The following is a 12,614-nucleotide window of genomic DNA, read 5'->3' on the forward strand; positions in this document are numbered from 1 at the left end:
CCGACGCACTACCCACGAAATTTTTCGAATGCTGAAGCACTGTTTCTGGTGCTGACACGAAATGTTGTTATGACTAGGTACTTTTTCATCTAACTTTGCTGATCTAACTTTATACAATAGGTACGTCTTGTACTACCCACGAAATTTTTCGAATGCTTTCTGGTGCTGACACGAAATGTTGTTATGACTAGGTACTTTTTCATCTAACTTTGCTGATCTAACTTTATACAATAGGTACGTCTTGAGTTGAAGTGTGAGAAGTATTGAGATTACATTCTTCAGTTCTTTGCCTTCTTTTGGTAAGACTTCTTTGACTTTTTCTTCTCGATACTCCATATATTTTCTTTTCTTCAGAATTTTCTTCTTCTCTACCTCCTCCTCCTCCTCCTTCTTCTTCTTCTTCTTCTTCTTCTTCTTCTTCTTCTTCTTCCTCTTCTTCTTCTTTCGAATTTCACTTTTATATTTTTTTTTTACTTTTTTTTCCCACTTTCTTCTTCATCTTTCTTTTCCGATTCTTCCTTTCTTCTTGATATTTTCATTCTGAGTTTCCCATTCTTCTCTACCTCCTCCTCCTTCTTCTTCTTCTTCTTTTTTCGAATTTCACTTTTTTTTTACTTTTTTTTCCCACTTTCTTCTTCATCTTTCTTTTCCGATTCTTCCTTTCTTCTTGATATTTTCATTCTGAGTTTCCCGTACCTAAGATGCATTTTATAAAATTGTCTTTTAAATTGAAATATTTTTGAATAATTATTTTCCCCTGCAGTATCAGCTTAAGGGAGATCATACTCATAAAATCTTTCTTGGAAGTGTTTTCGTGTGATATCCAAAGTTAAGATCCCTCTATTACTTTCTATTTTTTTTTCTTCTTCTAATATTCTTGTTTGCTCCACGAGAAAAACAAGAAAATATGGGAAGTAAATGAGGGAGGGGAAAATAATTAGATGGAGGGAGGTATAATCGAAGACTAAGCATTATTATGAGAGTTAAAAAGAGACAAACAAGACAAAGAGAGAAGGATACTTACTCTAAGAACAAAATAAATAGGCAGGTGAAAAAAGCCCACTTTCTTCTCTCTCTCTCTCTTATTATCTCTCTCTCCCCCTCTCTCTCTCTCTCTCTTTTTATCTCTCTCTCCCCCTCTCTCCCTCTCTCTCTCTCTCTTATTACCTCTCTCTCCCCCTCTCTCTCTCTCTCTCTTATTTTCCTAAGCTAAATTCCCTTTATGGATGTTTTTTTTTGCTGTCGTGGAGAAAAAAAGTTTTTCGGGGGCGAAATGACCTAAATTAAGTCAAAAGCACTCGACGAAATTTATAAAAAGAAAAACAAGAAAATGGAAAAGAAAAATTGTAGAGAGAGGAGAAAAAGAGGGAAAGAGGGAAAGAGGGAAAGAGAGAGAGAGAGAGAGAGAGAGAGAGAGAGAGAGAGAGAGAGAGAGAGAGAGAGAGAGAGAAGGTATTGTGCATTGAATTTTCCAATCTAAATGTAGAAAGATATCGACAAAGACCGTGAAGTGAAACTATCGAAATGAAACGAAACTATTAAGGAGCGCGGTAGCGCTCCGCCCCGCCAAGTCAAGAAAGTTTGACCGCGCTACTAGAGATATTATACGCGACAGGGAAAGTAGCCGTTTTCAGGTCGATATTAGTAAACTCGATAGTTCTCTCCAGAATGATCTTCCACTTCCTTGATACCTATTCGCAGAATTGGTAAGTTCCTCAACAATCTTACAATAATTCTCAGACCAGTCAGAGCTCAGTACCTATTAACTATTTGACCAAACCACATGAAGTGAAGCAAAACGAAAAATAACATTAATAACCCCTATACTACACAAGTACACAGAGGGAAGAAGACTTCAATGGTTTAGACACGTAGGAAGAAGAGATCAAGAATATCTTGGAAGGAGCTTGAGAGGAATGGAATCCCCCCCATTTTTTTCTTCTTCTGCCATTTCTACCTGCCTACCTATATTCGTAAAGGGTGTCCCAATAAGAACGCAACATTGGGGATTGGTTAATAAAGCATGGTTTTCCGTGGAATAAAACGGACTTCTTAGATGATTTGAGAAGTAAACATTCTGAAATTTTGTATGGAACAATAATCAGACAAATAACTTCCTCGACTTTGATGGTACATTCGTTTCCTTTTGGCAAAATTTTCGATGACAAATTCGAGGAAATCAGGCTGTATCTCGTTGATGCAACTTTCAATTTCACCTTTCAATGTTTCAAAGTGGGTTTGTTGGTGTAAACCTGTGACTTTAGATGCCCTCACAAAAAATGCTCTAGGGGGGTAAAATTACAAGATCATGGAGGCCATTTCTCGTGAGAAAAACGGAAAATGACAGGATTAAGACTAGGAAAATGCTCGCGCAAAAGGGATAGTGTGTCGATTTTATTATGCTAACGCGTTGTTGAACAGTTTTAGACTCCATGATGACTAATTTTGATTTGTTTACAATCAATCTGTCAAAGATTGGGCAAGATAAAACAACGCATAACAAAGTTATGACCCTTTCAAATCTTGCGTTCTTATTGGGACACTCTTTATATCTAATATTTTTTCTGTGTACCTATCTCTTTTTACTTTCTATTACTACAGTATAGCGGAGCTATACTAGTAATGAAAGTATTGCAATCGGTCCAAATTTTCAAAATCGGGAAATGTGTGGAAATATCCGTTTTGGGGTCCCCTGATTCCAAAAAAGTGGTTTTTAGCCCATGGTCTGTACGTACGTACGTACGTACGTACGAACGTACGTACGTACGTACTACAGGTTTAAATGGGAAAAAGTAGAAAGTTGTGAACAAAATATCTCAAGAACGGTTTGTCGTAGAGAAATGAAATTTGGTATGCTATCCCGATATGGTCCAAGGACGCGACTGTAACAATTTGGTAAAAATCGGACAGTCACCCATCCAGATATTAACCAAAGTAATTGTTACTAAACCCTCATTTCGTGGAAAATGTTGAAAAGGTTGCGAACAAAATATCTCAAGAACGGTTTGTCGTAAAGCGATGAAATTTAGTATGCTATCCCGGTATGGTCCAAGGACGCGACTGTAACAAATTGGTAAAAATCGGATAATCACCCATCCAGATACTAACCAAAGTAATTGTTGCTTAACCCTCATTTCATGGAAAATGTTGAAAAGGTTGTGAACAAAATATCTCAAGAAAGGTTTGTCGTAAAGCGATGAAATTTGGTATGATATACCGATATGTTCCAAGGACGCGACTGTAACAATTTGGTAAAAATCGAATAATCACCCATCCAGATATTAACCAAAGTAATTGTTACTTAACCCTCATTTCGTGGAAAATGTTGAAAAGGTTGTGAACAAAATATCTCAAGAACAGTTTGTCGTAGAGAAATGAAATTTGGTATGCTATCCCGGTATGGTACAAGGACGCGACTGTAACAATTTGGTAAAAATCAGATAGTCACCCATCCTGATATTAACCAAAGTCACTGTTGCTTAACCCTTATTTCGTAAAAACGGTAAGAGACATAGAAAACCTTTGGTCATTCGGATGTGAATATTCTAATCAATGTGATTTTTCACGCCGAATCGAATGGTGCTACTTGTAGTACTGTCTGACTTACGGTTGAGAAGTTGCGGGTTCGATACTTCCATGTGTCGACAAATTTCCCTTTTATTCGTGAACCGTTACCAAATAAGCAAGTGAATAGGTAATCCCAATGTGATTTTTCACGCGGAATCGAATGGTGCTACTTTCAGTACTGTCTGACTTACGGTTGAGAAGTTGCGGGTTCGATACTTCCATGTGTCGACAAATTTCCCTTTTATTCGTGAACCGTTACCAAATAAGCAAGTGAATAGGTAATCCCAATGTGATTTTTCACGCGGAATCGAATGGTGCTACTTTTTTGCCAAAAAACCAAAAAAAAAAAAAAAAAAAAAAAAAAAAAAACTGGTTTTTGGGAATTTTTTTTTTTTTTCACATTTCCTCACACACATTTGTGTGAGAAAATGTGAAAAAAATCTATATCTCCCTTATTCTTCTTTTTCTCGTCCTTCTTCTCTTCCTCTGAGGGCTTCTTTTTCTTCCCTCCTCCTCTTTCTCCCTTTCCTCCCTCCTCCATTTTCTTCCTTCGCATCTCCCTGGCTTACATTTGAGTAAAAACTTTCTCGTTTCACATTTTCTGTTCGACGTCTCATTTTTATTACCTCGCCGCCCATACGATTAGATAAAATGTGTGCGGAGAAAGAAAAGACAAAAATGAAAGTCCCAATACAGAGAGTGGACAATAACAGCAAACAGAGACAAACAAACCTCACACAAAACGAAAAGTGCATGATTTTTCAAACATCAAGTACGAACTATGAAACCAATAGAGTGTGGTTGCGGATATTGACGTATTAAATCGTTTACCAGACTAGCACGGAGATTGGCTTGACGAACCACAAGAAGTAATGAGAAAACTAGAGGAAGAAGAAGAATTAGAGGAGGAAGAAGGAGAAGGAGAAGAAGAAGACTACAACGACGAAGAGGTAGAAGAAGAAACAGATAACTAAGAGGAAGAAGAGAAGAAAGGACTGGTAGAATAAAACAAGACCACAACACAATCTTAATGTAGATTTAGCTAGATTAGTATAGAGCTATGAACCTTTATACTCAACTACAAAAAATACCACATATTTCATTTTCATCATAAAATTAAAAACAAACAAGCATAACTCTAGAAAAATATACATAGTCTACCTACCTCCCTACCAGTTAGGTAAAAAAATAAGGTAAATGAATAACTAAATGAAAATATGTACTTTAGTCCACTGTTCTCCATTACTCCACATTTCATTACATCTCTTTCTTCTATTTTCACCATAATTATTATCCTCTCTTTCTCCTCCTTTTCTTCCTCCCCCTCTCTCTCTCTCTCTCTCTATTATTTCTTCTCCTTCCTTTTCCATCTATTGTAAACATTGTTTTCTTTTAATCCTCCTAACTATTGCTGTGTCCTGTTTAGTTCTTTCTCTCTCTCTGCCTTTTGCTCTCTCTCTCTCTTTCTCTCTCTCACTCACTTCCTGCCTCTCTCTCTCTCTCTCTCTCCCCTACACCGCTACACGTATAGGTATGCTCTTTCAATCATTCTTCTTTACCTTCTCCTTCTCATAATACCTACACGTTCATTATTTACATTTGCTTCTTTTTTATCCTCATTTTCGTAAAAAAAAGGTAAAAAAAAAGATGAACAAAAAAAATCTAATGAAGTTTCTACCTATGTAGATTCTGTACCTTTACAAAATGTTTCTTTTTCTCTCTCACGAGAAACTCAGTTTTTTTTTTTTTTTTTTTTTTTTTTCAAAAAAAATAACGTACTAGGTGGATCATAAGTCCTGCAAGAAGAAGAAGAAGAAAAAGAAGAAAAAGAAGAAGAAGAAGAAGAAGAAGAAGAAGAAGAAGAAGAAGAAGAAGAAGAGAGCAAAAGTCTCTACAAGTTTGCTCTCCACTGTACTTTTTGATTTTAGCCCAAGAGAAAACCAGCCTTTCCAAGATCGATCCTTATCTGTTTAGGACATTTTCCATAAAGTGAAATAAATAGGTATTCCCAAAATTCCAAATCCCAGGAACTCAAACCTGAAGTTTCTCGCACGACCCAAGAAACACCCTGTACATATGTATTCTATATACATTAATATTTAGGATATATGTATATAGGTACCCTATTACGGTATACCTATACAATACGTATACCTACATGTACATATAGATATGTATAGTACTATGAGAAACATTGTCATACGCTTTTTAAATACGAAAAAGCCCCTGGAGAAATTCGGGAAATTTCTGTCTCTAAATACGTAAAGTACCTATTTTATGCATAATTTTCTGCATTCTGCAAGAATATTATGGGTAAGTAGAGGTTTATTGAGATTTTAAACCGTTATCTCAGAACAATGTATTCCATTTCCATTATGCTAACATTTTTTTCCACATTTCACAAAGGAACTGTTATGGATAACTGAACACACTGATACTTATAATAACCCAGTTATACCCACTGGGCTACAAATCAGCAGAGATTTTCTCCGAGTTACCCCTGAAAATAACTCAAAAAATAAATAGGTACCTAAATACATTAAAAAATAGTAATAGAAAGTAAAAAGGGATTCTGCTCGGATTCTAAGGAAATCTAAACCGACCCTGAGATAATTATGATCAATTTTTGATCGCTAAAATCTCCATAAGAAATACACAGGGTGCAGAGACTGCGGGAGAGAAATGTTCCGTTCTCGACCAACATTTTGAGTTTCGTTTATGTTTTTAGCTTGATAACTATGCAGCTAATAGGGAGCGCGCAGCGCGACCGTATTTTTCATTATTTTCTACAAGTTCGGCCATGCCTTTTATACAAGTTTGGCCATGCCTCGGGATGAACTAGCGGGATTACGGAGCAAAGCGACGGAATTCAGCTAGTTACAGAATAGTCTAGAATTCACTCACCTCTTGGGTCCCCCATTTGCCATCCTCCACTCTGACCAACTCATACGTGAAGCCCAACTCTTCAGCAAACTTGCCTAGAAGATCAATGCAGAACCCGGAACAACACTGGTAGAAACTTTCATTGTGATGAGCCATCGCCACGTCGATCCTGGAACGAAAAGGTAGAACAGAATATAGGATGGGGTGAAGGACAAAATCCTGAAACATACCTAAAGATAGAAAACAGGACAGTATAAAGAACAAAATATGGAAACATATCTAAAGGTAGAACATACCCACAGTAAATTATAACAGATAAAATCCTGAAAAATAAAAGTAGAATAGGTAGGTATGTAATATGTATCTTAGGTATTGTTTTCCAAATTTCATAACAAACGGAATAATCGGATAAAAACTTTGAAAAAAAAGAGCAAAAAGAAAAATCGACGGAATAAAATTTTCTGTTTCCTGTCAAGGTAGGATTTCAAAGTCCTTTTACGTCGGAATGACATGAAAACACATAAAAATAAAAACAAAATAAAAACTCACAAACAAACAGAAGAAAACAAAAATAACATCAGATAGGTAACATACGGTTAGGACTCGTGAGGCCATTAGCCAAAGCTATGTGTCAGTCTATCAACACACCAAACTGCCAAACTTCAGGCTACCCGTCTAAAGGTAGAATGGTAGAAACATGTCATGGGGTCGAGTGGATTGGAACACATCACATGCCTTCAGGCACACTCCATTTGTCAAGGGTTTAGGCATTGCCTTGCCCTTGGGATCAATTTATTTTGAAGAAACCCATTTACTGATGAAAATTTGTAATGAAACAATAAGTTGAGAACATACCCACAGTAAATTATAACAGATAAAATCCTGAAAAATAAAAGTAGAATAGGTAGGTATGCAATATGTATCTTAGGTATTGTTTTCCAAATTTCATAACAAACGGAATAATCGGATAAAAACTTTGAAAAAAAAAGAGCAAAAAGAAAAATCGACGGAATAAAATTAAAATCGAACAATCGGAGAGAGTAAAAGATAAAATGATAGATTATTGAGGAAGGGAGGGAGAGAGAGAGAGAGAGAGGAACATAGCTTTCCTATGCTCTGTATTAGAACTGTGAACGTTTAAAGAGAAAGAAGAAGAAAATTAGAAAGAAGAAAACGGAATAGGTTCCTACCCTAACCAAAACTGACCTGCATAAGTGGTACTTATTTTCTTTCTTGGCCGGGAGGAAGAGTGTGTGAAAAGGAGAGGGAGAGAGAGAGAAAGAAAAGATGTTCAAGAATTGAATATGAAAAAGCAAAATAAGACGGAAGAAAAAAAGAGAGGTAGGAAAGCAAGGAAGGAGAAGAGAGAAAGAGAGAGAGAGAAGGAGACAGCAAAAGAGAGAGAGTAGGGGGGGGAGAGAGTTAGAGAGAGGGCAACAAGTCACAACATATCTACACGCTACGTAATAAGCCGCCATTTTGGAAGAAATCTGTAAACCGTTTCCACCCTATTTGAAACACACAAAACAAGTGAGGAAGAAGGAGAGAGAAAAATTATAGAGAAGGAGAATGAGAAAAAAGGGAGAAGGAAATGAGAGAGAGAGAGAGAGAGAGAAGGGGAGAGAGAGAGAGAGAGATAAGAACGGAGGGAGAGAAGGGATGGATTAAAGGGAGAGGGACTAAGAGAAAATGAAAAGATGGATTGGAGGACAGCAAGGACGGAGAAGAGAGAGAAAGAATATGTGAGATGAAGGAAAGAAGGGAGGTAACAGGAGAGAAAGAGGGAGGGAATTTGAGATGAAGTAAAGAAAAGGAGGGAGACATAAGTGCGAAAAAGGGAGGGGGAAAAAAGAAGGAAAGGAGGGGAATAGAAGAAAAGGAGGGGAAAAGAAGAAAAGGAGGGGAAAAGAAGAAAAGGAGGGGAAAAGAAAAAAAGGAGGGGAAAAGGAGGGAAAAAGGGAGGGGAAAAAAAAGGCAATCAGTTTTCTGTCATTCATCTTCATGTCACAGGCAGCCGAAAATTGCTGAAACCTGAACTGGAATTGATTAGAATTAGGAAAGCGAGAGGGAAACGGGAGGGGGGGAGAATCGTTTGTCGCCGAAATTTTTATTGAAAAATTGACGTAGCACCTAATAAATTGGAACAAAAAAAAATGTTACTCTTTTTTTTCTCATATTTTTTACACAATTGGGTCGGAAAATAAATAAAATAAAATAACATAGGGTTGATTATGATTAGATTCATCAAAGGTAATACCGAGGAACGTAGGTTTTGAATAAAGCAACAGGGAGGGTGGAAGCAACTTGGGTTAGGCGATGTTTGGTGTTAGAGATACTTTTGTGTGTTGCACATTGCATACTTAACAAAGTTTCCAGGCATTCATACAAATTTAGAATCGTTTGTCGCCGAAATTTTTATTGAAAAATTGACGTAATAAATTGGAACAAAAAAAATGTTACTCTTTTTTTTCTCATATTTTTTACACAATTGGGTCGGAAAATAAATAAAATAAAATAACAGGGTTGATTATGATTAGATTCATCAAAGGTAATACCGAGGAACGTACCTAGGTAGTTTTTGAATAAAGCAACAGGGAGGGTGGAAGCAACTTGAATGCTGACTGAGAGGTTAGGCGATGTTCGTTTGGTGTTAGAGATTCTTTTGTGTGTTGCACATTGCATACTTAACAAAGTTTCCAGGCATCCATAAAAATCGACCCCTATCATTTCGCAAAAGTTCTATTTTGCTATGACATTTTTCCCCCAAGTCTAGCTCTAGAACTTTTTACCTAGTGCTCCCATAAAAAGAAGATATTTTTTCTCCCTATTTGTAATTTTTATTACAAAACTTGTTTAATATTTCTCCTTAGCAGTTGTGAAAAAGCAGAAGAGAAATCTCAGAAGGAAAATTAACTAGCATTTTAGTACCCTATAAATTAAAATGATAATAGTAAAAAATACCTACCTACCTCTTTTATAGTGAAATTGTTACAAACTTTTTTATGTTCGAAATGATTTATGCCAATTTGTTGGATAACTTCTCACGTTTTTACTTTTTATAATAGGCGAGGAATTGCCAGTAAATATTAATTTAAATCATAATTATTACGTTTGATCTGGAATCTAGATTCTAGAATTTGAAATATGCAGGTAATGTATGTAGGTAGGTATCTCTTTGAAGTTAGTGATGGTGCTTAAAACGGTAATAATACTGGGAGGTATGCAGGTAATTACGTAGGTAGATGTGTACAAATATTAGGTAATACAATTAAGTACAATTATTAATAGGTGGTACAATTAACATCAATGACATTACCACATTTAGAATTCAATTTGAGAGCTGACAATGTAGTATGGAAAATTCGCGAAATACCTCGGGAGGACATTCAAGAGGAACATTCCAAAAAGGGGTATTAATCAATCGATGATACTGTAATTTTCAATTTTCAAGTGAATTAACTTTAGATAGAGGGTTTTGTAGGTAATTGGGTAAATTCTAAAATTCCCTTTTTGACGGAAGAATAATTGTACAATTCCGGCGCTTTAGATAAGTACCTACCTATCTAGGTGTTTCCGGGAGTATCTTTTTGAAACCCTTGCAGGAATTGGGAACCGAAAAAAAGGGGGGGGGGAAACCGATTTAGTGTAAACCCCTCGTCACTAAAAACTTTAGAAGTTACCTATGTAAGTATGTATTCACAGACGAATCGTTGAAGAACAAAAAGAAGAAGAAGAAGAAGAAGAAGAAGAAGAAGAAGAAGAAGAAAAATAAATAAATAATAAATAAAACAAACAAACTCACTTGTCCATATCCGCATCGCCAGCCACGCGACATATCACGCCCCTGTTCATATTACACTTCCCCGTCACAGGGTCAGGGGGCGACATTTGAATATAAGGGGCCTCCTCCAAGAATGTGATCTTGAGGTGGAACTTCTCCGGTACCCCCTGGGGCGGAGTGTGGCTGTTGCCCGGCCACACGATGTCCTTGATGTCCAGGCCTTCCTTCTCCCAGGACTTCCACACACCGATCTGAAATCAGGAGGAGAAACTTTATAAGACCGGAAAAAAGTAGAAAAGAAACGTGATGGAGACGTGAAGGTGAAAAGTAGAAAGAAAATGAGATGAAGAAGACGGAGAGAGAAAAGGAGAGATGGAGTAGGAGGAGGAAGAGGAGAAGAAAGAAGGGAAAATGGAGGAATAGGAAGAAGAGGAGTTGTTGAGCTGGGACAGGCAGTAGAAAGCTCCTTGCTTTCGATCCTAGATGCTTCTAGAGCGGTAGCTTTTGTTTCGAAATTGAAACTTTTTGTTTTCCCCACTCCCATTCTCTCTCTCTCTCTCTCTGTTAAAGAATATAATATTGTCTCTCTCTGTTATAGAATATATTGTCTCTCTCTCCCTCTCTCTTATAGAATATATTATTTTTCTTCTCTTGTTCTCTTTTCTTTTGGATTTCTCTCTCTCTCGCTCTCTTTTTTCACTCCAAAATTGAACAACACTCATAATAAGATAAAGTTAGAGAAAAGGACAGAGGAAGAGAGAGAGAGAGAGAGAGAGAGAGAGAGAGAGAGAGAGGGCGAGAGAGAGATGGAGAGGGGGGGGAAAGAAAGGAGGAGGGTGAGAGATAAAGAGAGGGAGAGGAAAGGGGAATTACAGTTAAGAAAAAAGGAGTGGGGGGAGTAGAAAAGGAGAGAAAAACAAAGAAAGTGTAAAAAGGTGTGAGAGAGAGAAAAAACAAAAGAAGAAACAGACGGGTATGCGTAGTAAAGAGAAAAATCAGAAAATGCTGAATAGAAGGCGAGAGAGGGGAGGGAAAGAGAAAGGAAGGAGAAGAAGGAGGGGAAAGAGAAGTAAAAGGAAAGAGAGGCGAAAGGGGGGAAACGTGTAATTTGATTTATTCTATCTCTTCTTATGAATCGCTTCGGGCTTTTCTCATTCTTTCTCCCCCTCCTCCTTTTTCTCCTCTCCTCTTCTTCTTCCTTCCTCCTACTTTTCTTCCCTCTCCTCCTCCTTCTCCACTTCCCTTTCCTTCCTTATCTCTCTTCTTTTCCGTTTTTTGACTTTGTTATTTTTCTCTAGCTCTTTGTTTTAACGTCGGTACATCAACATTATCATCTCTGTAAACATTACTTGAAGGAAAACAAGATGGCGCCATTTTTTTTTTTTTTTTTTTTTTTTAAATTAGGTAGGTAGAAGAAGAGGAGGAGAAGAAGAAGAAGAAGAAGGAGAAGAAGGAGGAGGAGTACGAAATGTAGGATGAGGAGGAGGAAGAGGAGAAAAAGAAGAAGGAGGAGTAGGAAAATTACGAGAAGGAGAAGAAAAAGAAAGAATAATGGTTTTGGGAGGTATTATTTTGCAAGGCCTTACTGTAACTTATGACAGTGTCATCAACCTTTCTTTTTTAGCACACACCATCCTTCTATACGCGTATTTACCTTCGCGTCTTTCTACCTTCCTACCTACCTTAAATTAGCATAATTTTTATTACAATATCCCTATCCGACTCATTCCTGTAGCATATCCCTACTAACTCTCTACTCTCCACAGTCAACACTCTTCCCTATAGCTTATCCCTATCAATTTCCTCCCTAATACTTTTTCCTATATCTTATCAATCCCTACTCCCCACAATCCACACTCTTTCTGATTGCATATCCCTACCTACTCTCTCCCTAAGAGGTATTCTTTCCTACAGCATATCCCTAAATACTCTACACAGTCCCCACTCTTCCCTATATCCTATATTCTATCCCTTCAGCGTACCCTTATCAAAATGGGGACAGTTAAGGTATATTCTACTCTATTCTATTTTATTCTATTCTACCTACTATTAGGTACACAGTACAGTCTCAGTTTTATAGGTAAATAGTTTCTAGTTTCTACTTTTAATCTTTTTCTTTATGTCCTTTTTTGTCAAAGGAAGAAACTAAAGAAACAAGCCTTTTATGAAATTCTTTTGCTTTTACACAGACACTATTTTATACCAGTACAAAGGAGGATATGGAGGAAGAGGACGTAGGGAGGGATGCGAGAGGGGGAGACAGAGGGAGGGAGAAAGCCATAAAGAAAGAATAAAAGATAAATTTTCGCTTTATGGTCCCAATAAAACTCGGATCCTTCAAAAAAAAGGAAAAAAAAAAAAAAAAAAAAAAAAAAAAAAAACT

At 37.0% G+C, this 12,614-nt stretch overlaps 1 protein-coding gene across 1 annotated transcript in view; it reads right to left on the minus strand.

Annotated features, from left to right (window-relative positions):
* Nucleotides 1–12,614, minus strand: part of LOC103523063 (glutamate receptor ionotropic, NMDA 2B-like) — a 142,989-nt gene that overhangs the window by 24,976 nt on the left and 105,399 nt on the right. Inside the window, exons 7-8 of the mRNA XM_026832847.1 lie at nt 10,253–10,482; nt 6,472–6,619 (exon numbers count right to left, since the gene is read on the minus strand). Coding sequence (XP_026688648.1) covers nt 6,472–6,619; nt 10,253–10,482 — 378 coding nt within the window. The remainder of the gene's footprint in view (nt 1–6,471; nt 6,620–10,252; nt 10,483–12,614) is intronic.

Source organism: Diaphorina citri, unplaced genomic scaffold, assembly GCF_000475195.1.
Source record: "Diaphorina citri unplaced genomic scaffold, Diaci psyllid genome assembly version 1.1 scaffold82, whole genome shotgun sequence".
Classification (NCBI taxonomy): Eukaryota; Metazoa; Arthropoda; class Insecta; order Hemiptera; family Psyllidae; genus Diaphorina; species Diaphorina citri.